Below are 24481 nucleotides of genomic sequence, written 5' to 3'. Positions count from 1 at the left end.
GTTTGATCTGAGATATAAATATTGCTACCCCAGCTTTCTTTTCATTTGCCTGGAATACCCTTTCTCATCCTCTCACTTTCAGTCTGTCTGTGTGTCTTAGGTCTGAAATGAGTCTCTTGTAGGCAGCATATAGATGTGTCTTGTTTTTTTCATTCACTTAGCCACTCCATGTCTTTTAATTGGAACATTTAGCCAACTTACATTTAAAGTAATAATTATTGGGGAATTCTCTGCTGGTCCAGTGGTTGGGACACTGTGCTTTCACTGCCAAGGCCCAGGTTTGATCCCTCGTCAAGGAACTGGGATCCCGCAAGCCGCATGGTATGGCCGAAAAAAAAGCCCCCCCCAAAAATGCCATAGAGTCATAAGCTATGTACCCCACTGCCCATCACTTCCTGGGGTAACTCAAAGGGGTCTAGTAGGGTTGGGCGCTAGACACTGGGAGAAGGAACCTTTGGTCTATAGGGCTTTTAAGATGCATGATTGGGAAGCAGCCAGCCCTTCTTTTGGCAAATCAAGGGCTGGAGTGTTAGATTTTCTGTCTGCTATAGCAGAACCTTAGCCACCTTCCTATTTTCTCATCTTAGCAAGAATCAGTTAGGACAGCACTAACCCACCTCTCATGCCCCCTGTGATCAGAGTTCTGGGGCCAGGCTTTGTGGTTCCAGCTATAAAGTGTGGCACCTTATACCAGAATTGACTGATGACCTTATGGATTCCATGGAGGCCAGGCTGTAGGGAATCAATCTTAAGCAACCAACACCTAGTCTTCATAAAAGTGTGTGACAAATTAGATTTATTTCAAAAATGGAAGATTGATTCTACATTTGAAAATCTGTTGATTCCCTACGTGAAGAGATTACTGGAACCATCGTGCTGACTGTCCCTGCCTCCTGACACAGGACTAGATGAGACTGCCCTCATAGCAGCGATCGCAATGGAAATGAAACCATTATTTGTGTGTTTAGAGTCTGTGGCCGCAAACACAATGTTTTCTCCATCAAGGCAGGAATTTTATCCATATTGTTAATTGTTATAATCTCTGTATTCAGCAGTGTACCTGGTACATGATATATGTGGTCACTAATAAGTTGTTAGATGAATGGATAAATGAGTGGGTGGCTGAACTAAATGACTTGGATCCCCCTGCCCTAGATCTAATACTCTGTCTTTATAGAAGGACATTTATTCTTTTCTCTTGTCCTGATTTCTTCTAAGCATTAAGTCTACTAAGATGAGTGACCTGTAGGGATAGTTCAAGCTGAATATGGGAGAGAGACTTTACAGAAACAGTCGGAGCTATATTTATGTGTCCCATTTGCAGATGGAAATACACAGCCCTGTGTTCTCCCAGGAGTGTGGAGGAGTCCTGACCCTCGGTCAGAGCTGAAGCCTGCACTCCCTCTGATTCTCAGGAATGCCCAGCTGTTGTGTGTCAGTCTTTCTTCCCATCCTCATTCCTGTTTCTTTCCTCTCCCTGTTGTCTGTTGTTAGAGAACTTCCCTAAGTGTGTGCTGGAAATCTCAGACAAGGAGGTGTTGGAATGGTATACTGCCAAAGACTTCATCGTCGGGAAGCCACTCACTCTACTTGGGAGAACTTTCTTCATTTATGATTGTGATCCATTTACTCGGCAGTATTACAAAGAAAAATTTGGAATCTCTGATTTACCACGCATTGATGTGAGCAAGAAGGAACCACCTCCTGTGAAACAGGTAATGGGACACTGGTTCTGAGGGTAGTGAAAGAGTTCATCTTCTGATGTATTAATAGAAGTTTAAGGAAAAGGAAAAAAAAGGTTCTTATGTGAATACCTAATAAAAAATGGACAAAGCAGTTCACAAAAGAAGAAATACAAATGGATAATAAACATATGGAAAGACCCTCAAAGGATAATCAAAGAAATAGAAATGAAAATGATGAGGTTTAGGATTAAAAAGACTCACAACATCCAGTGTTTGCCCTGGTGTGATGAAATAGTCATTTTCATGTACTGTTAATAAGTGAACCAATGAGAAAAACTTTTCTGAAGGGCAGTTTGTCATCATTTTAACTTTTTCAAGATAAAATATATATCTCTTGACCCAGAAAATCTGGTTTGGGGATTATAAAAAGATATGTGTGAGGATGTGTAGTATAGCATTAATTATAATAAAGTGTAAGGACATGGAATAAATTATATCTATCTGTATAATTAGAGAACTATAAGACTAGTTAAAAAAAGAGGTAAGTCGGTGCATATTGACATGAAAAAGTGTCCATAACATTTTTAAGGGAATGTGAATACATGACATGGCACTATTGTTGTAGATTATTGGTACAACATCTGCTTATATTACTGAGGAAAAGACCCAGAGGAATGTTTCCCCAGACTGTCAACAGTGGTTAGTTCATCAGTGGGAAGGGGAAGGAGGAAGGGAAGTAGGAGATGACCAGGGACCTTTCTTTTTATACTGTGTGGTTTTAATTTCACTTTTTCTTTTTTTCGCCATGCCACATGACTTACGGGATCTTAGTTCCCCAAATAGGGCTCGGACCCGTGCCCCCTGCAGTGAAGGCGAGGAGTCCTAACCACTGGACTGCCAGGAAATTCCCTTAATTTCACTTTTTATACCAAGCCTTGTGTTATTTTAATAATTTTTTAAATTTCTGATTTAAAAAAAGACATCTTTTAAAATTTCAGACCCCTAAGGTATTTCATTTTTTCTTGCCTATTTATCAAACCCTTTTACTTAAAAAGTGATTGGAAGAAAAAGAAAAATTGATTCACTGAAGATGTTGGAAGATGGTGTTCTTTAATTGCAACATCGCTCTCCTTAAAGTCACGCAGAACCCCAAAATTCAGTTCTGTGCACCTCAGAGTCCACTCTGATCTGAGAGTAAGTTCATGGTGTCTTTAATGCACCGAAATAGTAATTTAATAAACCTGAGCCTTCAGAATGGCTCAGCCACATATTTTAGAGTTTGAAATGACAATTGCATGTTTTCAAAATTACACATTACATAGCAGATTCAAGAAGCATCTGAAGTATTAAGGCCCACAGTGTCATAGCCCAAAAGCACTGGTGCTTGTTTTACCTGTTTGGGGCAGGAACAACTCATACAACCTCTTTGTCTGTTGCCCGTGTATAAAATAGTGTGTTAGCGCCTGTGGCCCATCTTTACTTTGTCAGTGTGTGTGTAAAATAACGTCAGAGGGCTCTTTTCTTTTCCAAAGACGTGACTGAAAGGGTGGAGTGATTGAATTCCTCCAGCCTGGGCTCCTGCCTTCCCCACATCTGCTGCGCGTGCTGCTTGCGCTTAGCCTCCGATTCTACTGAACTACAGGTGCTTCTGCATCCTGTTTTATTCCCCGGACTTTTGTTAATGCTCTTTCTCCTGCTTGAACCACTTTTCCATCGTTTCTCTACACCGCTCTTTCTTACCTCTCACAACTCAGTGTAGGCTTTCTCTCTTCCAAGAAGGCTTCCCTGAAGCTCCAGGCAGGGCTGGCGCCCCTCTCCTCTGTGTTCCTGAGGTCCTCTGTGCATCCCTCCACTAGCGCTTACTGTATTGAAACTTCTGTTTATGAATTTTTCTGTGAGACTCAGTTCCTTGACGGCAGGACTGCTATTCATCCTTGTGCTCCTAGCACCTAACACAGTGCCTGGCACATAGGTATGTGGTGTGTTTCCTGGACGAGACTGAAGAAGACTGCCTCTGAAGTATCCCTGCAAAGGCAAATGATGTCTTAGGCAAGCCTTTTAGAACCAACATCTCATAGAAACAATTACAAAGAAGGATTTGGATTTGGGTGCTAGGCATTCCTGGGGCAGTGAAACTTCTGGAAGGGAGTGTGGGTGATGATAGTGCCTCTTGCTGTCAGTTTTTCCTCTGAGAGAACTCTTTACCTATGAATGTGCCCATGGATTAAGAATTATAATAAAACCTCTGTTCCTACACCCCAGTTTGAGGGGCAGCATTTGATGCAGTCTACAGGAAAAATACCATGTGAACAGATCTATATTTTGATCAAGCAAACTACTCCACCACTTGAGTTTATAGATAAGTATTGTGTGAGATAGCAATCCAAGCATCACAATGAAAAGTACAAGGGTGGTCCTGTTAAATGTCAAACGTTCGCATAAGGAGTCTCACCTAACCAGGAGGTAGGATGGGGAGGGCTTGTAGCACAGTGGTGCACTCTTCCTAGTGAATGGCTTTGATCGGCCTTTTGAGCTGATAAAAGCTTTGAGTCCTAGAGTAGCCCTGCTCTCCATCCTCATTACTATTACCTTTTCCTTCAAACTTGTCTTCTAAAGAGAGAAAAGGAGGGAAGGCTTAGAGAGAGAGCAGAGAGAACTGGAGAACCACTGTAGATTTTGGTTTGTTTTTTTTCCCCGTCTCGGTCAGTCTGTATAAAACAACGAATTCTCCATCCTTACGTGTGGCACATTAATTATAGTGTTTGGTCAGTTTACTTTCTCTATAATAAATAACTCTACGACAAATAAATCCTGTCTGTCCATGAAAGTCTTTGTTGGAAATGAGTAGGAGAGCTCCATTCACCAAGCAGCACCTTTTAGCTCTCCTCAGTCATTACCCCCCAGTCATCTAAACTCTACACAATGTAGTTGGAGTGCAGGGATGGGAGCCACAGCAGGTTCTAGAAGGACCAAGCCAGAGTCAAGCCGATGGGCGGGCACAGAAGGGGATGTGAAGTGCATATATTTAATCTGAGAATCTCGACACTCAGATCAGGCTGATCTGCCAGATCAGGGGTAAGTCCACATGGATCCAAAAGCAAGATGTACTGGATCTCAGGCTGGGTTCATCTGGAGAAGCCGGGACCCAGAGAGCTCATCTGCTGTGGAGCTGGCCTCTGGGCGCAGCATCTGAAGGATGAGGGACTCTCAGACTTCATGTGTGCATGCATACTTCAGAGAGCCCGGGCAGAAACTCTGGACGGTGGCTCGTACAAACAGTAGTGTGTGGGAGTGATAATGTCCACAGTCAGAGGAATGGCTCTAGTTCAGAACAGGACCCAGGCAGAAGCTTGGAGTATGAGAAGCATGGTGCCAGGACCCCAGACACAGGGGCTGATATTTAGAGGTCTTCATTCCAAGCAGGAGAAATGAGATGCACTTTGGGAAAAATAGGAAGCCTGTTAAAACACAAAAGGAATAAGAGGAAGGTGCTCAAAACCTTACCTCCCTATTTCAAAACCCCTTAACCTCCGCCCCCAACCAGGCTGCTCTCACTGAGTATTGTTGTTAGACTCCACCAGTGTGCATTTCTGCCTACCTCCAGAGTAAGTCAGAGCTTAGCATGTGGTATCTCACCCGAAGTCCCTCTGTCCATGGCAACTTTTATACTCAGTGAGTAGGGGGTTTGCATTTGGAGCAAATTAAGTCATTGGCCATCTGCTGGATCCACTAGCCACATTCCCAGCTCTGAAGGTCACATTAACCACAGCCCAGGAAGTGGGTGGAGGATCAGCATTGTAAGCACTCCACTCTAGATGAACATAGCAGAGTCCCTGGTTTTTGAGGGAGTCCCCTGTTGCAGCTGGGCCAGGGGTCCTATAGACTGATTTGTTAAAGTCCCCAAATACAGTATGTGAAAAGATTTGGGGAAGGTATCTACAAGTGTAAAGCATAGTACAAGCTAGTTTGCTGAGAAAGCATAGCAAAAAGGAGGCAGAGAAAAAGAATTCAGCGGTCGTCTGCCTAGCATGGATGAGAGGGAGGGAAACAACCTCTGACCCACTTAAACTTTTAGACAGACAGATCCTAGCCTCCTATAGCGACGCTTTCAGCCCTTCATGGAGCCTCAATGAAAAGCATAAGTTCATCCTGTACTTTCACACTCACCAAAAACCTTTGCATCTGGAATTTAGTTCCATGAATTTGCTCCTTCGCTAGGAAAGGGGAATCCTGTGTGGACAGGGGGGTCTGAGTTCTCAGTGAAGTATGGCTGTCATTTCTCTGAGGCAAAAATCAAGAAATAAAAATCCTAGAAATACGGAGGTAAATAGAAGGTAAGTGGTACGAAGCAAGTCCTGACACCCCCACCCTTACCCCCAGCTCCAACACACACGTACACACTTTGGGTGAATTGAGGAAACAGTTTCCAGGTCTGCCAGGCTGAGACCCACACACACCCCAGAACAAGTCACAGACACCCATGGGCTCACCATGCTGGAGGACCACGAGGGCTGGGACTGGGGCTGGGAGCAGGGCCAGGCTCTGCTTTGGCAAGAAGGGGTCCGTGGGCATCAGCGAAAGTTTAAATCTAGCCCTGAGGGTTATTTTGTAGCATTGTCAGTCACTTCTGTGAGCAGCGATGGTGGTGTAAGATAGATCAAGAGGGATGGAATATGTGATATGTTATTTTTTCTGATTACATTTGTATATATAGAAATTGCTTTTAAATAAATGTTTTCTAGATTTTAAAAAGAAACTTACAGTTACCCTTAATGTAATTTTTAAAACAAGTAGCACCTGCTTTATTTCTTGCTTCCTGTGTTTCTTTAGGAATTACCTCCTTATAATGGTTATGGACTAGTTGAAGACTCTGCTCAGAATTGCTTTGCTCTCATTCCAAAAGCTCCCAAAAAAGATGTTATTAAAATGCTGATGAATGATAACAAGGTGCTTCGTTACTTGGCTGCACTGGTGAGGACAGTTTTTATATCCTAAGATTCTGTTGTCTCAGTACCGTGCACAGTTGTCCATTTTGTCTGTCAGCTGTGGATAACAGCTGTCAGAGTTATACGCTTATTTAAACAGCCATTGGCTCCAGCCTTCAGGCAGGTTGGATTGTATTAAGTGTGGTGCCCCTGAACCAAGACCTAGCTCAAGTCCTGTCTGCCCTCAGCATATTTCTTAAATTGTTCATCTCTCCTCTCTATCCTTCAAATTTTGACAGCCTTTTTTGGCCTTTTTTATTAAGCAGTTATGAAAGCCTGACTTACATTCAAATTATCTGTTCGTGTGCCTTTCCAGTGAACTGCGATTTCCTTGAGGGTAGGGACCATGTCTTACTAATTTTTATCATTAGTGATACCTTGCTTGATGCATTTTATAATTCATTAAATGTAACAAATGGAATCATACTAATTTAATAGATGTTAACTTTGAGAGGTCATATGGCTAGTGGGTAAGAGGATTGGAAACAGACTTAAATTCAAATCCTGAAAGTTCCCCTGAATTACCTGAAGCAAATTACTGATAAGAATTCAAAGGATAATGTCTTTGAAAATAGAAAAAAAAAATTCAGAAATAGAAATATAAGCATTTTATTTAGAAATATAGACATAAATAGCAGAAATTGAAATAAGTTACTCTGGGAATAGAAATGTATTTTAAAAAAATAAAAATTAAATGAGAACATAGTTGACTAATATATTTTTTAAATGTTGAACAAAGCTTTGAAACAAGGGAATTCTAGCAAGTTATAGACCAACTAGAACACTCCATACTATAAGAATTCTGATTAATGAAGGTTTTGCATTATTGCTAAGTTCTTTGAGTTGCTGTTAAAGTTCAAGAGGTTTGTTGAATTATAACATAGTAACTACAAACTCCTTGAGGGCAGGGTCATGTCTCTTCAGACTTTGTAGGCACTCAGTGTTGGGCTGAATGAGTAAATGAATTTATTTACACATATACTACCCATGAGTCAGGCAATATTATAATATACTCATTTTATGTTTCAAAACATAAGAATCAGAGAGACTAATTGGTGTGTCCCAGGTCTTGGTGCTTAGACAGGCAGGACTAGAACTCAACCTAGTGAAAACTGTAATTTGAAAAGATACATGCACCCCAGTATTCATAGCAGCACTATTTATGATAGGCAAGACATGGAAGCAACCTAAAAGGATAAAGAAGTTGTATGGCATGTGTGTGTAATGGAATATTACTCAGCCATAAAAAAGAGTGAAATAATGCCATCTGCAGCAACACAGGTGGTAACTTTACAGGAGGGAAAGACCACCAGGCATCTTCTTAACCAAGTGATCAAGGGTCAACATCACCAATAAAAAGATGTTGCAATATCATGAACTCCTTGATATACACAGAGAAGGACATGATTTTTTTTCCCTGTAGTATTTTTGCCGAAGATGCAAAAGTGAAATGAGGGACAGTCAACAAAAGAATTAACCAATACTCATGTCAGGGTCATGAAAGACAAGGGCAGACTGAGGAACTATCACAAATTGAATGAGATTAAAGAGAAGTAACAACTAATGCAATATAGGATCCTGAAACAGAGAAAGAACATAAGCAGAAAACAGGTGAAATGTGAATAAGGACAGTAGTTTATTTATAGCATTACACCACCATTTTCCTGGGTTTGATGATTGTACTATCTTATGTAAGATAGTAATGTTAGGGGAGGCTTAGTGATGGGCTTATGAGAATTCTCAGTTAGGCAACTTTCCTGTAAGTCTGAGAAACTTAGTTCAAAATATACAGCAAAAACAATTTTAAAATTTAAAAAAAAAATACTCCTTCCTGCCAGGGTGAGCCATTACACCCAACCCCCTTGGATACCCGTGCCTGTAGTCTTGCTTAGAGCTGTATTTTATTCTAAGTGTGATGGGAATCCTGTGAGGTTTGAGAGGAGAGGAATGATGTGATTTTATTTTTATTAACTATACTTTGGGTGTTTGCTTAAAAAACTTTTTTTTATTATAAGGGTGTTCAATGAAAAAAGTTTGGAGACTTAGATAGGGAATGGTATGAGGAAATTATTTTACTAATAGGAAATCCAATGACTTTCTCCACTAAATGAGAAATTATGACATAAATAATTCCATGGTCTGAATGAGAAGGTGTATGCTGAAGTTGTGATATGAGAGGATTTTAGTCAAGAATAAGCATGTCTGTATTTAGGCTTGTTCAGTCTGGAATTTGTTTCTTGAGGGTTATGGGATCACGCTCAGTGATTTGATTTGAGAAAAGTCTTATCTACATTGTCATTTCTCAGAATCACTTTCAACTCTATGACATTGTCTTACTCCTTCCTCTCTTTTAAAATTTTCATTTTTAAATTATGTATAGAAATGGATTTGTTTAAAGGCATAAACTTTGCATAATCACCTTAGTGTCCTCGAAGTTGAACATAATGTCAGCCAAGAGGTTTCAAACTGGCAGCCTGTGGACAGAATGTAGCCCATATGTTTTCTTTGGCCTGCCTGGTGCTTTTAAAGAGTTGAAATCAACATTTTAGAGTCAGAGGTTTTATATAGTAATCCAGATTTCTGTCTTCTCATGAAAAATTGGAAGATCTAGCAACATTGGGGTTACATTTATTCCCATAAGGTAACAATCAAGTGGAGGTGAGTTGGGGCAGCCTCTCTTAGATGAGGTGTGTCCTCTCCAGGCCCCCTGAGCCTGGCCCCCGTACTGTTCACTTATACTATACCTCATATGTTAGGTTTATATTGTACCCTAGTCCCTGTAGGTGTTTCATTTTGTACCTGCAAAATGTCCTCTTTCTTTCACCTTTCCAGGAATCCCCCATCCCAGAAGACAAAGACCGCCGATTTGTCTTCTCTTATTTTCTAGCCACTGACATGATCAGTATCTTTGAGCCTCCTATTCGCAATTCTGGTATCATTGGGGGCAAGTATCTTGGCAGAACTAAAGTTGTCAAACCAGGCTCCTTGGTGGAAAACCCCGTCTACTATGGCCCCAGTGACTTCTTCATTGGTGCTGTGATTGAGGGTAGGTGTCAACACAATTTAGGCTTTCTTACTGGGTAAGCGAATGGGTTCTTCTTATTGGGAATTTAATTCAGTTAACCCTTGTAGGAGGCAGGTAGTCTGCAGTCCAGTTGTACATGTGGTACAGTGTATTAATCCCCTCCTTTATCCATTAAACTGTAAATTGGTTACATTGGCTGTAGATGGAGACACTGAGCTCCCTAAACACCGAGCAGACTAGTGCACATTAGTTTAGAGAGCTATTGAAAGTTCATTAGTCTAGGTCACAAATACGTATCTGTGAATTTTTACTCTTGGTTGCCTGATAAAAACATAACCAGGCTAAGTGTGTTTCTACCCTCTTCCCAGTATTTGGCCACCGGTTCGTCATCCTTGATACAGACGACTATGTTTTGAAATACATGGAGAGCAATGCTGCCCAGTATTCACCAGAAGCACTCCTGTCAATTCAGAACCGTGTTCAAAAGCGAGAAGCTCCTGCACCAGAATTGGACAAGTATGTTTGACCATCTAAGGTCCATTTTGCTTTGGCACAATGAGATATTCAGGAAACAGTTCTTAACAAAATGAATGGGTAATCACATTTTAGATTTTCAGATTTCCCTCACCATTGGAAGATCTTAGACATATACAGGTTACCTGGGTCCAATATAATAACTAGTAACTTTTCAACCTCATATATTTAGCAAATAATTATTGAATGCCTGGTATGTATCAGACACTATCACTAGGCTCTTGGGCTTCTGTCAGTAAACAAAATAGACCAGAAGTTGCCGCACTCGTGGAGCTGACCCTCTAAGCAGTGGGAGATAGCTAATCAACAGCACCAGTAAGTTATACAGTGTGTTGGGTGATGAGTGCTGTGGGGAAGTGGAGCAAAACAAGGGTGATAAAGGTTCTGGAAGGTGGGGGTCGGTTGCAGTTGGTTGGGGGAGGTGGTCACACCTTAAGGTGACATTGAGGAAACACTTGGGAAGATAAAGGAGTCTGCCACGTGGACGTCTGGAGGAAGAGCTTTCCAGGAAGAGGGAGTGGTGAGTGCTGAGACCCTAAGTATTAGCATACGCGGAGCACTCAGGCAACACTGGCAAGAAGTAGGCTGGTGAGAGGCTGCAGTGGAGGTGTAAGGAAGAGGAGCAGGAACTGGAGTTAGAAAATTAACAAGGGGCCAGATTGCATAGGACCTGATAGGTCTTTGGAAAGATGTTGCCTTTTCTGAGTGAAAGGGAGAGCTGCTGTGGGGCTTCTGAGTAAAGGAGGGGCAAGATTTTACATGTGTTTTAAAAGAACTGGCTGTTAAGGATAGATTCAGAGGGCGATTAGGAGAATATGGCAGTAATCTAGGCAAGAGATGATGGTGCATGGACCAGGGTAGTATCAGTGAAGGTGGGGAGAAGTGGTCTGATATGGGGTGTATTTTAAGGGAGAGCTAATGAGGATTCAGCCAGGTGATACAGGGGAGATAAGAGAGCGAGGAGGTAAGGATGACTAAGGGTTTGGCCTGAGCCACTGGAAAGACGGAGTTGCCACCAAGAAGAACATGTAGGTAGAGGGAGGGGGTTTTTCTTGGCAGGGTGGGGTTTCTTCAGTTTTGGATATACTAGGTTTAAGATACCTGTCAGATATTCAGGTAGAGAGATCAAATGGGCTGTTGGTTATATAAATCTGGAGTTCAGGTGAGAGGTCTGGGCTGTGGGAGTTGTGGGCATATAGACAATACTTTAAGCCATGAGACTGGGTGAATCTCTAAGGTAGTCATTGTAGACAAAGAAGAGAGAATAGCTCCAAGGACTGCGCTCTGGGGCCTCCCAACACTACGAGTAGGGAGGAGAAACTGAGCAGGACACCTAAGGAGGCAGGAAGAAAGCCAAGCGGGTATGGTGTCCTGGAATCCAGGTGGAGAGAGCCCAAGCTGTCCCTCTTTGCACAGTATCTTAGTACCAATGGGACAATTTACTGCTGTTCTGCAACTTTAAAAAATTTTGTCAAAACATGAAAAACTGTGATGGTTATAAATGTATAGGGAAATAAAAAAATAGTAAAATTGATTTTTATTTAGTGCATTGTAATTTAAGACATTGGCAACATTGACAATCAAGTGTTTTATTTCTTTGTAAAAAACACATTGAGAATAGTTGGAACAGTGCTTGCCTTCTTGTCATGTAACTTATGATACAGAGCGAACATCTTTTCTATGCCTTGGCAAATTGTCATGTTCCTTTCCAAGTCTGGATCAACTTTCAACATTTTATTATTTTTGTTTTCAATGTGAAATATATCCTGGAGTTCCTTTAATGACAGCGAAATATCTCAGAGTTCTTGTAACATGAAGCTTTTTGCTGGCACCTGGGACATCTTCATCCTTTACATTATGATCACTCCCCTCATTTCCGTCAATAAGCCAGCCTTTGCCAGCGTCCTCTGGCCGTGCATAGGGAATCTTGAACAGCAGTGGGGTCAGCCTTCCCGAGATCAGCTAGTTCTCCTGTAGCTCCATTGAGTTTGACTTGAACTCCGCTTCTAGCTCTATCGCTTTTCTGTTCTTTGCCGCACTCTCATCTTTGTTGGCCAGTTCTCTGTTTCAGTTATCCGTTCTTGTAAAGTGTCACTTGAGTTTATCCTTTAGAGAAAAGGAGGCAACATAGCTACTCACTTTGCCGTCTGTGTGTGACTCGGAAAAACAGATGTCGGTGACCAGTCACTGACAGACTTGGAAAGAAGTGATATTGTCACTGATCATGATGCCCATCTGTTGTTTGTATAATGATTCACGGGCTGGAAGTCTGACAGTGAATTTGCACTTTAGGCCGTTACTCACAGTTAATAAAGTGTGGTAACTGAAACTTGAACCATGTCGTTGAGGGACAGAGTTATTTAGCCAAATGGTGGTGACTGAAAATTCATGCATATAGGAGCTGTGTGAAGCAAGAATTGCCTGCACATCAAGGAAGACAGTGATTCATTGTGTCAGATGGGGTTTAGCAATGTGCAGGCGGCGCTGGGGACCTCAGTGCGGACTTCCACTGGAATGGGAGGGGTGGGAGTGGGCGTAAGAGAATGGGAGGAGAGGAATTCGAGCTTGGAAGTACAGCCCACTCTTTTGAAGAAGTTGGTGCAAAGGGGAGCAGAGAAACTGGCAGAGGAAGTGGGATCAAGAGGACTTTTTGTTTGCTTGTAAAATAAAGAATAGCACTTTGTATGTAAATGGGAATAATTGTGTAGGGAAGGAAACTGATAAATGTGTGAGAGGGGAGATTTGTGGTGTCTGTGAGAGAGGACAGGGTATTTAGGACACATGGGGAGGAACTGGCTGTAGGTGGAAGCACCCGTCATCCATCTTGAGCAGTAGTTCTCAGGTATTTTGGTCTCAGGACACCTTTGCTTTCTTACAACTTATTGAGGACATCAAAGGTTTTGGTTTATGTGGTTTGTATCTATTGCTGTGGCCATATTAGAAATGATATCTGAGACATTTTTAAATGTTTAATGTTTTAAAAAAAACATTTCATGTTAAATCAACTTACTTTTTATGAAAAATAACTATATATTCCCAAACCAAAAAAGAAAAGAAGTGAGCAGAGTGGCATTGTTTGACATTTTTGCAAATCTCTTTCACGTCTGACTTTATTAATAAAAGACAGCTGGATTTTCATCTGCCTCTGTACCGAGCCTACTGCGGTGTCATTTGTCATGTAACCTTTGGAAGAGTCCTCTGTGCATTTGTGAGAAAGCAGCAGTGAAAAAGCAAATAACAATTTAGTATTATTATGAGAATAGCTTTGCCCTCACAGACTCCCACGAGGATCTCAGGAACCTCCCCGGGTCCCTGGATTACTCTTTGAAACGATGTGTGTGCCAGGCAGGAAGGCAGTGTGTGGGGGCAGATGCTGGCAGGCGAGTAGATGGGGTTGAGGGGTCTTCTGATTGCTTCACTGTTTTTACTTTGTAGTGCAGTAGGAAGAATGGGGATGGGGAGATGTTGTAGGTTCCAGCAGAGAGGAAAAGTTGGGAAATGCTCTATTGACTCTATAAATAAAATAAAATTAAAAAAAAATAAAGTGAAAATAAATACATAGCATTATTTTACCTACTACTAAGAAAAACTGTCAGTTATAATTGATATTCACCATCAATTTTAAAATATATCCTGATTGCAGAGATATAAAAAATGTTGGAAAAAAAAAAGTCTCAAGGCTGCTGAAACATGGCAGGCACCTAGGAGAGTAGGAGCCAGATGGAATGGAGGGCATAGTTTGGTGGCTGGGCACCAGGGAGGGCCAGGTTGAGATTTGTGGCATGCATTTAACTCAGGTACTTCTCAAAAGCTTTTTTCTGTAATTTCCCCATGTCCGTGCAAATACCAGGAACACGGGAAAGCTGCTTGCTCCGGCGTACTACAAGTAGGATACTTTTCCCCCTTTATTTAGTAATGAGAAAAGGACAGTACTGGGGCACTAAGAATAAGATACCAATAACAGTAAAGAGAAACTCAAGTTCTGGGTTAAGAGATCCATGGCTATCCTTGTTTGATCCTCACTTTCCCTCTCTTCTCTTGTGATGAGTCAGAGAGGTGAATGAGAAAAAACGCTTGAAGGTGATATGAATACAAGGGTCATGTTCTAAGGAAATACAAATCCTGTATTTCAGTCATCATTGCTGAGAGTAATGAAAGGGGATCCTGAGTACTTGTCAGGCCTGAGAACTTTTTATATCAAGTGTCAGCTACAGGATGATGGAATGGAGTTAGCCATCTTCTTTCTCTCAGCCAGAAGATTAGAACAGTGCACAAGTGATGGGAGAACTGACATCATCTGAAGTTCTTTTTGGGCTGGGGTCCTCATTACAATACATTGAGCTCAGACTTACAGATAACAGATCACTCAGAAGCCCACGCGTCTGCATAACCACCCCCCCCCCCACCACCATGTGAAAAGCATAAACACACATGTGTTCACATATCTTGTCCTTGTTCGGGTGGCTTGCCCATCCGCGTTCTTCAGCTTCAAGAGGACCCTCCCCTGCTTGATGATCCTTTTCATCCTCTATTTTTCACTTCCAGCGATTTTTTCCCATAAAAGTGTTTCCAGATATTCTCACTTCCTTTTCTATTTTCTTTAAGCCCCAAAAGCCTCCATATTCACTTTGCAGTTGGTCTCAGTTTCCGTGATCCAGTGTGAGCTGCTTCCATTTTCCTACTCTTCACCTTAGAATGTTTCTTTACTTATTATCTCTTTACCTTCTTGTCACAGCTAAGTAGCTCCCATTCCTCCAAATTTAATCCTTTTGTGTCTGTCACTGCCTCCTTTCTGACTGTTCTAGTATCCACTCTTCAGAAGTTGTTTTCTTGAGGTCACTGTTTTCAAATCTAATGATCTCTTGTCATTTATTTATTAACTCAGTGATATTGGAGCCTGCACCATATGCCAGACCTTAAAAACATTTAGGCAGCCAGATGAGAAAACAGGGGCTCATTGTCTAGGGCACAGGTTGGCAGACTTTTTTGGAAAGAGTAGTAAATAATTTAGATTTGTAGGCCATACCAGATTCTCTGTTGTAGCTTCTCAACTCTGCCCTTGTGGGGTGAAAGCAGCCATGGACAATGTGTAAAAATGAGTAGGTGTGACTGTATTTCGATTAAACTTTATTTAGAAAAACAGGCCGCCAGCTGGCTTTGGCCTCTGGCCCAACCCCCTGGTCTAGTGTTTAGCCTTTTTGATCTACATGTAAATGTAAATTACTCTGTACCACCCCCTTTTTGAAACCCTTTCTTTTGAGTCCGAGAAAGCGTCTGATATTCTTCCTACTTCCCTGGAAGCCTGTGCTTTGTATCTTTTTCCTATCTCTGTCTACTAGGTTGGTGTTTCTCAAGGTTCTGGTTTTGGTCCTCCTGTTTGCTTTCTCTAAACTCTCTGGACAATCTCATCACATCGCAGAGTGTCTGAATAAGTCACTCTTCATCCTGACATTCTCCCAGTTCTATTCTCAGATTCCTATCTGTCTGCTCAATGGGTCTCCATGCAGCTGAGCCATCGGCACCACACACTTTGTAAAACTAAAAATGAGGCCACTGTTGCCTTCACCTTTCTGCACACCTGCTATTCCTTTGTCCTTCTTTCTGTTTGTGTGTCTCATCGAGTGGCGGGATGGTGAGTTGTGATAATACGGGTAAGGCACCAGTCTGGTGTCTGGCACACAGGAGGCGAGCAGTGAATGCCACCTCCCCGCTTTCTCTTGGTCACCTCAGTACTCCATTTATCTTGACTTGAAACCTCCTATTTTGCACCACACTCAATATGCTGCTAAGTTCTTTTATTCTACAATATCTCTTGCCTCCGACTTCTTTTCATTCTTACCACCATTTCCTAATTTAAAACATTCAGTCAGTTTGGAATTGCATTTATCTGCACTTACCAACAACAACAGAAACAGATTTATATTCACTTAACTCAGTGGAGTTTTATGTTTTCTCATGGAACACAATGTCTGGAGGTCAGCGGTCCAGAGCTTTCCCAGCCCAACAGAGACCTGACTTCTCTCTCTCTTGTCAGACATTCTAAGCAAGTAGCTTTTGTCCTCACGCTTTTATCTCTGTGGCTACAGTGTTCCATCTCCAGCACTGCATCTGTATTCTAGGCAAGAAGAGGGGAAGGACAAAGGGTAGCAGACTGAAAAGCCAATCTTGCCATGTCTTTCCTGTTATTAAAGGGCTTACTCAGAAGTCCCACCTAGCAGCTTCCGCTTATGTCTCATTGTCTGGGCTGTACCACAGGCCACTCCTAATTGCCACTCCAAACAAAATGAGGGCTCCGTCAGGAAAAAGGAGAGGATGAACATTGGGCAGGTACCCACCATTGTCTGCCTTGTTCCCATCGCTGCTTGCCGAGGCTCCCACGGTGCCTCCTGACACACCTGCCCACCTCTACTCTCTTCCTCAATCCATGCACACAGTTAACAGACCAGTCATCCTGGGACCTGGCTCCAGATTCATCATACTGCTTCTCCTCTGCCGATTTTCCTGAGGTATAATTGACAAAACTGTGTATATGTAAAGTGCATAATGTGATGATCTGATATACATACACATTGTGAACTGATCACACCAATCAAGTTGGCTAACACATCCATCACCTCACAGTTACCATTTACTCTCGTGTGTGAGTGGTGGGAACGCTGAAAGTCTATAATCTTACCAGATTTCAAGTGTACGGTTCTGCTGTAGTCACCATGCTGTGCCTTAGGTCCCCAGAACTTATTCACCTTGTAACTGAGTTTGTATCCTTTTACCAACATCTCCTTTTCCCCCCTACTCTCCAGCCCCTGGCAACCACCCTTCTACTCTGTTTCTGTGAGTTCAACATTTTTTAATATGTCTAAAATCACAAATCATAACGTCCTTCAGTTTCATTTATGTTGTTGCAAATGGCAAGAAGACTTCTTTTTTAAACCCATGCATCTGTCAAGGGACAGTTTGGTTGTTTCCATATCTTCGCTATTGTGAATAATGCTACCAAGAACACGAGAGTGCAGATGTCTCTTTGGAATACTAATTTTGTTTCCTTCATGTATATATACACACACCCAGAAGCAGGATTGCTGGACCCTACGGTAGTTCTATTTTTAGTTTTTTGAGGGACCTCCATACTGTTTTCCATAGCGGCTGTACCAATTCCCCCCATTGTTGGTAGGAATGTACAAGGGTTCCTTTTTCTCTACATCTTCACCAGCTTGTTGTCTCTTGTCTTTTTGATAATAGCTATCCTACCAGGTGGGAGGTGACACCTCATTGTGGTTTTGATTTCCATTTTTCTGATGATTAGTGATGTTTAGCATCTCTTCATGTACCTATTGTCCATTTGTATGTCCTCTTTAGAAAAATGTCTATTCAGTTCTGCCCATTTTTTAATTGAATTGTTTGGGTTTTTTGCTGTTGATACATGTGAATTCCTTATATATTTTAGATCTTAACCCCTTATCAGATATATGGTTTGTGCTATGGTTTACATGTTTGTGTCCCTCCAAAATTCATGTTGATGTCCTGATGTGATGCTATTAAGAGGTGGGGCCTTTGGGAGGTAATTAGTGGCTTTTAAAGGAGGCCTCAGAAGCTCACTATCCCCCTTCCACCATGCAGGGACACAGTGAGAAAGCGCTGGCCGTGAACCAGGAAGAGAGCCCTCACTATCCACCCCATGGAATCTGTGGCACCATGAGATCTTGGACTTCTAGCCTCCAGAACTGTGACCAATACATTTCTGTTGTTTATAAGCTACCCAGTCTCTAGTATTTTGTTAGAGCAGCCCAAATGGACAAAGACAGTTTGCAAACATTTTCTCCCATTCTGTTGATTATTTTGTTTTGTTGATTATTTCCTTTTCCGTGCAGAAGCTTTTTAGTTTGATATAGTCCCACTTGCTTATTTTTGTTTTTTTTTTTTGTTGTCTGTGCTTTTTGTTGTCCAAAAAAATCATTGCCAAGAACAGTGTCAAGGACCTTTTTCCCTATGTTTTCTTGAGTTTTACAGTTTCAGGTCTTATGTTTAGGTCCTCAGTGCATTTTGAGTTAATTTTTTTTGAGTTATATAAAGTAGGGATCCAGTTTCATTCTTTTGCATGTGGATATCCAGTTTGCCCAGGACCATTTATGGAAGACTATCCTTTCTTCATTGTATATTCTTGGCACCCTTGTTAAAGATTAGTAGACTGTATATGCGTGGGCTTATTTCTGGGCTCTCTGTTCTATTCCATTGGTCTGTGTCTGTTTTTATGCCAGTTCCATACTGATTTGATTACTATAGCTTTGTAGTAAGTACAGTTGGAAATCAGGAAGTGTGATGCCTCCAGATGTGTTCTTCTTTCTCAATATTGATTTGGCTATTTGGGTTTTTGTTTTTTTTGTGGTTGGTTTTTTGTTTTGTTTTGTTTTTTTGTTTTTGTAATTCCATACAAATTTTAGGATTTTTTTTGTCTGTTTCTGTGGAAAATGCCATTGGAATTTTGGTGGGGATTGCATTGAATCTGTAGATGGCTTTGGGGTGGTATGAACATTTTAACAATGTTAATTCTTCCAACTCAAGAACACAAAATATCTTTCCTTTTGTCTTCTTCAGTTTCTTTCATCAATGTCTTACATTTTTCAGTGTGCAGGCCTTTCACCTCCGTGGTTAAATTTAGTCCTAAGTAATTTTTTATATGCTATTATAAATGAGATTATTTTCTTAATTTTTCTTTTGATAGTTCATTGTTAGTATTTAGAAAAGCAACAAATTTTTGTATGTTGACTTTGTATACTGAATTTGTTGATTAGTTTAACAGTTTTTTTTGTAGCGTCTGTAGCATTTTCTAAAGACTAATATATGATATTAAGATCATGTCATCTGCAAACAGAAACAGTTTTACTTCTTCCTTTCCTATTTGGATACCTTTCTTTTTTTCTTGCCTAATTTCTCTGGCTAGGTCTGTGTGGAATAGAAGTGGCAAGAGTATGCATCTTTGCTTCATTCCTGATCTTACAGAGTGGGCATCACTGTCGTGTTCACTACTGGATATGATATGGGCTGAGGGCTTGTCAATGTGTGGCCTTTATAATGTTGAGGTACATTCCTTCTGTGCCTAATTTGTTAAGAGTTTTTATCATGAAAGGATGTTGAATTTTGTCAAATGCTTTTTCTGTATCTATTGAGATGATCATATGATTTTTAATCATTCTGTTAATGTGGTATATTGATTTGTGTACGTTGAACCATCCTTGCATAGTAGGATAAATCCCACTTGATCATGATGTACAATCCTTTTAATGTGCTGTTGAATTCAGTTTGCTAGTATTGTGTTGAGGACTTTTGCATTTGTGTTCACCAAGGATATTGGCCTGTGATTTTCTTTTCTTGTAAGAGTCCTTGTTTGGCGTTGATGTCAAAGTAATGCTGGCCTTGTAGTATGAATTTGGGAGTGTTTCCTCCTCTTCAGTCTTTTGGAGGAGTTTGAGAAGGGCTGGTATTAATTCTTCTTTAGATGTTTGGTACAATTCACCATGAAACCATCTGGTCCTGGGCTTTCCTTTGTTAGGAGGTTTTTGATTACTGATTAAATCTCTTTACTTGTTACTGCTCTGTTCATATTTTCTATTTCTTCATGATTCAGGCTTGGTATGTTTTATGTTTCCAGGAATTTATCCATTTCTTCCAGGTTATCAATCTGTAATTATCCATAGTAGTCTCTTCTGATCCTTTGTATTTCTGTGGTATTAGTTGTAATGTCTCCTCTCATTTCTGATTTTCAGTGTTTTTTTTTTTTAAATTGATAAAGCTAAAAAAGTTTGTCACTTTTATCTTTTTTTAAGAAAACAGCTCTTAGTTACATTGATCTTTTCTTTTTTCTAGTCTCCTTTATTTCTGCTCTGATCTTTATGATTTCCTTTCTTCTGCTAACTTCAGGCTTAGTTTTTTCTTTTTCTAGTTCCTTGAGGTATAAACTTAGGTTGTTTATTTGCCTGCACTGAGCGGCTTGTGGGATCTTTGTTCCCCAACCAGGGACTGAACCTGGGCCACAGCAGTGAAAGCACGAATCCTAACCACTGGACCGCCAGGGAAGCCCCTCTTTTTTTTTAATGTAGACATTTATTGCTGTAAACTTCCCTCTTAGAACTGCTTTTGCTGCATCCCATAAATTTTGGTGTGTAGCACAGGGGACCCTTGACCAACAGTGCAGATTGAACTGCACAGGTCCACTTAGATGCAGATTTTCCAGTAAATATGTATTACACTACTACACGATCCTCGATGGGTTGAATCTGTGGATACAGAAGAACCACATATTTGGAGGGCTGACTGTAAGTTATACACAATTTTTGACTGTGCGGAACAAACCCTGCTTTGTTCAAGGGTCAACTGTATTTCCATTTTTGTTTGTTTCTAGATATTTTATTTCCCTTTTGCTCTTCTTTGATTTCTTCAACATACTACTTTTAAAGAGTCTGTTTCTAAAGCATATTTTTATTGTTTTTAGTAATATTTATAGCCACACCGTGCGGCTCGTGGGATCTCAGTTCCCTGACCAGGGATCAAACCCGGGCTCTCGGCAATGAGAGCACAGAGTCCTAACCACTGGACTGCCAGGGAATTCCCAGATATATAGTTTTAGATGATGTAACATAGATGATGACACTCACGTGACTCCCACAAACACCTGGCCAGGGGGTGGTTGTGGGGGTAGGTTTGGCTCTTTGCAGGGATTGAGTAGATGGCAGCAAGGGAGGCTGAGCCCAGTCAGGGTTCCTGCCGTGAGCTCAGCCGCCCACCAGTCCCCGCAGGCCAGCGTCCAGTTATTGGTCAGCTCCACGTCAAAGCTGTTTGTCATTAGAAGCTTCTCCGACTTCACCAAATGAGAACTTTGGTCACTGAGGTAAGACTGTTCGAGAACAAACACATCCAGCCATTTCTTTCATTTCTCCACAGCCAGCAAAGGGAAGAGGACACAGGCACACGGGAGCTGGAGGCCCTGATAGACACGATCCAGAAGCAAGTGAAAGAGCACCCATGCAGGGACAGCATCTGCGAGGCGTTTCAGGTTCACGACAAGGAAGCTTCGGGATACGTGGACAGGGAGATGTTCCTTAAAGTCTGTGACTCTTTTCACCTCCCAGTTGACGATTCCTTGATTAAGGAGGTGAGGAGGAGTTACGCTTCGGGGTGGACTGCAGAGGCTGGGCACTCCTCCCAAAGGCAATTGCATGTGTATTTCATTTTAACTGGGGAAGGTTCAGGGTTTTCAAGTCAGATCTCCTGTTTGGTTCTGATTATGGCACTTGCCCTGGACTCTGGCCTCGGCGTCCTTTCCTAACTGCTGCTGCAGGGCATCTTTACGTGAGCGGGGGCCAGACAGCACAGAGCGGCCGGGGAGCCACGTCAGGGCTGAAGGAGGGCGGCCGCCAAAGGCAGATTCAGAAACTGGACTGAGCGGGATGGTGGGAGCCTTGGACACCTATGGTAGCTCATCGGTAGGGGTGGCGTGGGAGAGGGCGTGACCGCTGTCCCAGGCAGCAGCATCCGTCAGTAGGGGTCCATGGCCAGCTGCCAGTGGAGGGATGACATGGACGTTATCCTCCTTGAGTTTCCATGAGGGAGCTGAAGGGGGCATTTCATACCTCTTTTTCATCATAAGCCCCTTTGACCAGGGTTCCCCTAGAAGTCAGGACAGACTCTCCCACAGTTGCCAACAATGGTGGCTGATATCATTGAGACACTCTCACTGATAAAGAGCATTGCAGTCCTGTAGTCCTTCTTCATGCTGCTTTAGCAAAAGGGGATGTTTGGAAGTTGACTCGTCTAGGGAAGGCTTTTGTTTGGGGCCAGTGTGACTAGGTTGGAGACGAGGATTCTTCAGACAGGAACATTAGCAAAGAGTGAGGGAAGCAGGTAGAAGGATAACGGTTCACGTGGGCCAAATCCCCATCTAGCTTCCCAAGTCTCAGGCTGACAGCATGCCCAGCCTTTGATTTTTAAGTCATTTGTACCGTCTGTGACCTGACATGGGAGAGGAGCTGCAGTCAGGGGAGGTGGGCAGGATAGATTTACACACATCTTTGAAGTAACCGTAGCAGATCAGTGTATTTACTGCCACTCACAGGTGAGTTTCAGGGAACTTGGTTTGAGCAGTGATATAACTAGATTTTTCTACTAGGCTGTGATAGCAGCAACCTGCTCTTCTAAGTCTTACTCTCTGCAGACTGGATGGACAAAGTCTTGTAATTGAACATAAGAACAAAAGTGCTTTGGAAGTGAGAATGCTGTAATAAACGTTAGACCTGAAACCTTGGGTAGGCCATTTACTCCATCTGAGCTTTGATTTCATGAAGTGTAAGATGGGGGTAATCTGACCTACCTACCAGGCTCACAGGATCATTTCAGAATCAGCCAAGGATATAAAAACTCTGAGCCAGTTTACCAAGGCAGGGGACAGTCACCAAAGCACGCTCTGCAGCTGAGCTGAAAGCAGCCCACCTGTCTCACGGGCTCCCCTTGCTCTGTCCACAGCTCATCAGGATGTGCTCTCACGGAGAAGACAAGATCGACTACTATAACTTTGTCCGTGCTTTCTCCAACTGACCTGCTGAGGACAGAACGCAACACAGTTTTGAGGTTGGGGCTACATATACCTGTGCTCTTCACAGAGGCATTAACACAGCTCTTGAAATTATATTGCTCTTTTGGTTCTTATATTTCACTACCACTGAAGGCTAAATTAAATTGGATCTTACAGGAGCTAAGGTTGGTGGCTTATTTAGGGAGGGGGATGGGGTGTTGGTTAATTTTGTGTGTCAACTGGACCAGACGTGGGGTACCTGGACATTGCTGGGTGTGTCTGTGAGGCTCTTTCTGGATGAGGTTAACATTTGAGTTGGTGGACGGAGTGAAGCAGATGGTCCTCCGGTGGTGGGCCCCACCCACCCGCTCCATTAAAGGCTTGAATAAGAACAAAAAGGCTGGCCCTTCCCTAATAGAATTCCTCCGGCCTGCCTCGACATCAGCTTTTTCCTGCTTTTGGACTCAAACTGAGACATTGGCCCTTTTTGGGTCTCGAGCCTGCTGAACGTCAGGCAGGAGCCTGCTGGCCTCCATCTCCATCCTCAGAGGTCTGCAGCTCGCTGACTGCAGATACTGGAGCTTGTCAGCCTCCAGACTGACAGAAGCCAATTCCTTATAATCATTCCCTTGCTCTCTCTGTATGTAGCCTGTTGGTTCTGTTTCTCTGGAGAAAGAACCCTGACTAATGCAGGTGTAGAACAATTAAGAGCAAGAGGATGGATAGAATTTGCTCAGAGAGACATCACGTGGGGTGTGGTGCTGCTGCCAGACAGTGCTCCCTCCTGCCCCAGCAGGGGAGGGACATAGACACCATGTTTTTCAGCTGCAGCTCTAGGCCCATTAGTAGACTTGCATTTTTTTAAAATGGGATACACTAGGAAATACCACAGTGTGGTACTCTGATTTGTATTGTTTCATGAAACTTTTGTTTCAACTGAGTGTGTATTTACTAGGTCATGATGTATATTTCTTTTTTTTTTTTCAAGTTTAATTTTTATTTATTTATTTATTATTTTGGGGGGAGGTACACCAAGTTCAATCATCTGTTTTTATACACATATCCCCATATGATGTATATTTCTTGATGTGGGCTGTATTGAAAAAAAAAAAAAAAAAAAAAAAAAAAAAAGGGACTTCACTGGTGGCCCAGTGGCTAAGACTCCACACTCCCAATGCAGGGGGCGCGGGATCAATCCCTGTTCAGGGAACTAGATCCCACATGCCACAACTAAAAGATCCCACACGCCGCAACCAAAGATCTCACAACGAAAAAAATGAAGATCCTGCCTGCCGCAACTAAGACCTGATGTGGTCAAATATTTTTAAAAATTTTTTTGAAAAACTGCTTTTAGAGAGCCCAGCCTCAAGACAGATGGAAGAGACTGGTAGCACCTACTGGTTACCAACTGAGCTCTGATGGACTTTTCAGAAGCAGGGCTGCTCCTCAGTTGAAATCAGCCACCAATTTCACCTTTGTAAATGCTGTCTCGGATTCCTTCCTATCTGCACTCTGTCTGCACCACCAGGGGCCTAAAAAGACCATCTAATTAGGGTATATCAAACCCATATCTATAGGCTTTAGAGGTACATGAGAAGATGTCTTTAGATGTTTCCAGAAAATCAAGGGTCACCTGGATGAGTGAATATCCTGCTGGCGAAGGAGCCCGAGTATGTTCCTATAAGAAATT

General features: G+C 42.1%; 2 protein-coding genes across 6 annotated transcripts in view; one reads left to right on the top strand and one right to left on the bottom strand.

Annotated features, from left to right (window-relative positions):
* Nucleotides 1-22975, top strand: part of EFHC1 (EF-hand domain containing 1) — a 51559-nt gene extending 28584 nt beyond the window's left edge. For 2 of the 4 annotated variants that reach the window (XM_057698613.1, XM_057698614.1), the window contains 6 exons: nucleotides 1495-1715; nucleotides 6516-6656; nucleotides 9503-9716; nucleotides 10064-10211; nucleotides 21165-21375; nucleotides 22743-22975. In XM_057698613.1, coding sequence (XP_057554596.1) covers nucleotides 1495-1715; nucleotides 6516-6656; nucleotides 9503-9716; nucleotides 10064-10211; nucleotides 21165-21375; nucleotides 22743-22814 — 1007 coding nt within the window. In that variant the 3' untranslated portion in view covers nucleotides 22815-22975. Of the gene's footprint in view, nucleotides 1-1494; nucleotides 1716-6515; nucleotides 6657-9502; nucleotides 9717-10063; nucleotides 10212-17846; nucleotides 21063-21164; nucleotides 21376-22742 lie in introns of those variants that run through there. The other 2 variants (XR_009047959.1, XM_057698615.1) reach the window with 2 other exon arrangements.
* Nucleotides 1-24481, bottom strand: part of TRAM2 (translocation associated membrane protein 2) — a 111999-nt gene that overhangs the window by 13926 nt on the left and 73592 nt on the right. Inside the window, exon 12 of one of the 2 annotated variants that reach the window (XR_009047960.1) lies at nucleotides 13132-13741. The exons of the other annotated variant lie outside the window; for it this stretch is intronic. The gene's annotated coding sequence lies outside the window, so the exon portion shown is untranslated. Of the gene's footprint in view, nucleotides 1-13131; nucleotides 13742-24481 lie in introns of those variants that run through there. 2 annotated transcript variants of the gene reach the window in all.

Source organism: Hippopotamus amphibius, chromosome 11 (genome assembly GCF_030028045.1).
Source record: "Hippopotamus amphibius kiboko isolate mHipAmp2 chromosome 11, mHipAmp2.hap2, whole genome shotgun sequence".
Taxonomy (NCBI): Eukaryota; Metazoa; Chordata; class Mammalia; order Artiodactyla; family Hippopotamidae; genus Hippopotamus; species Hippopotamus amphibius.
The sequence above is the reverse complement of the archived record's forward strand: the minus strand, read 5'-3'. Positions and strand labels throughout refer to the sequence as shown.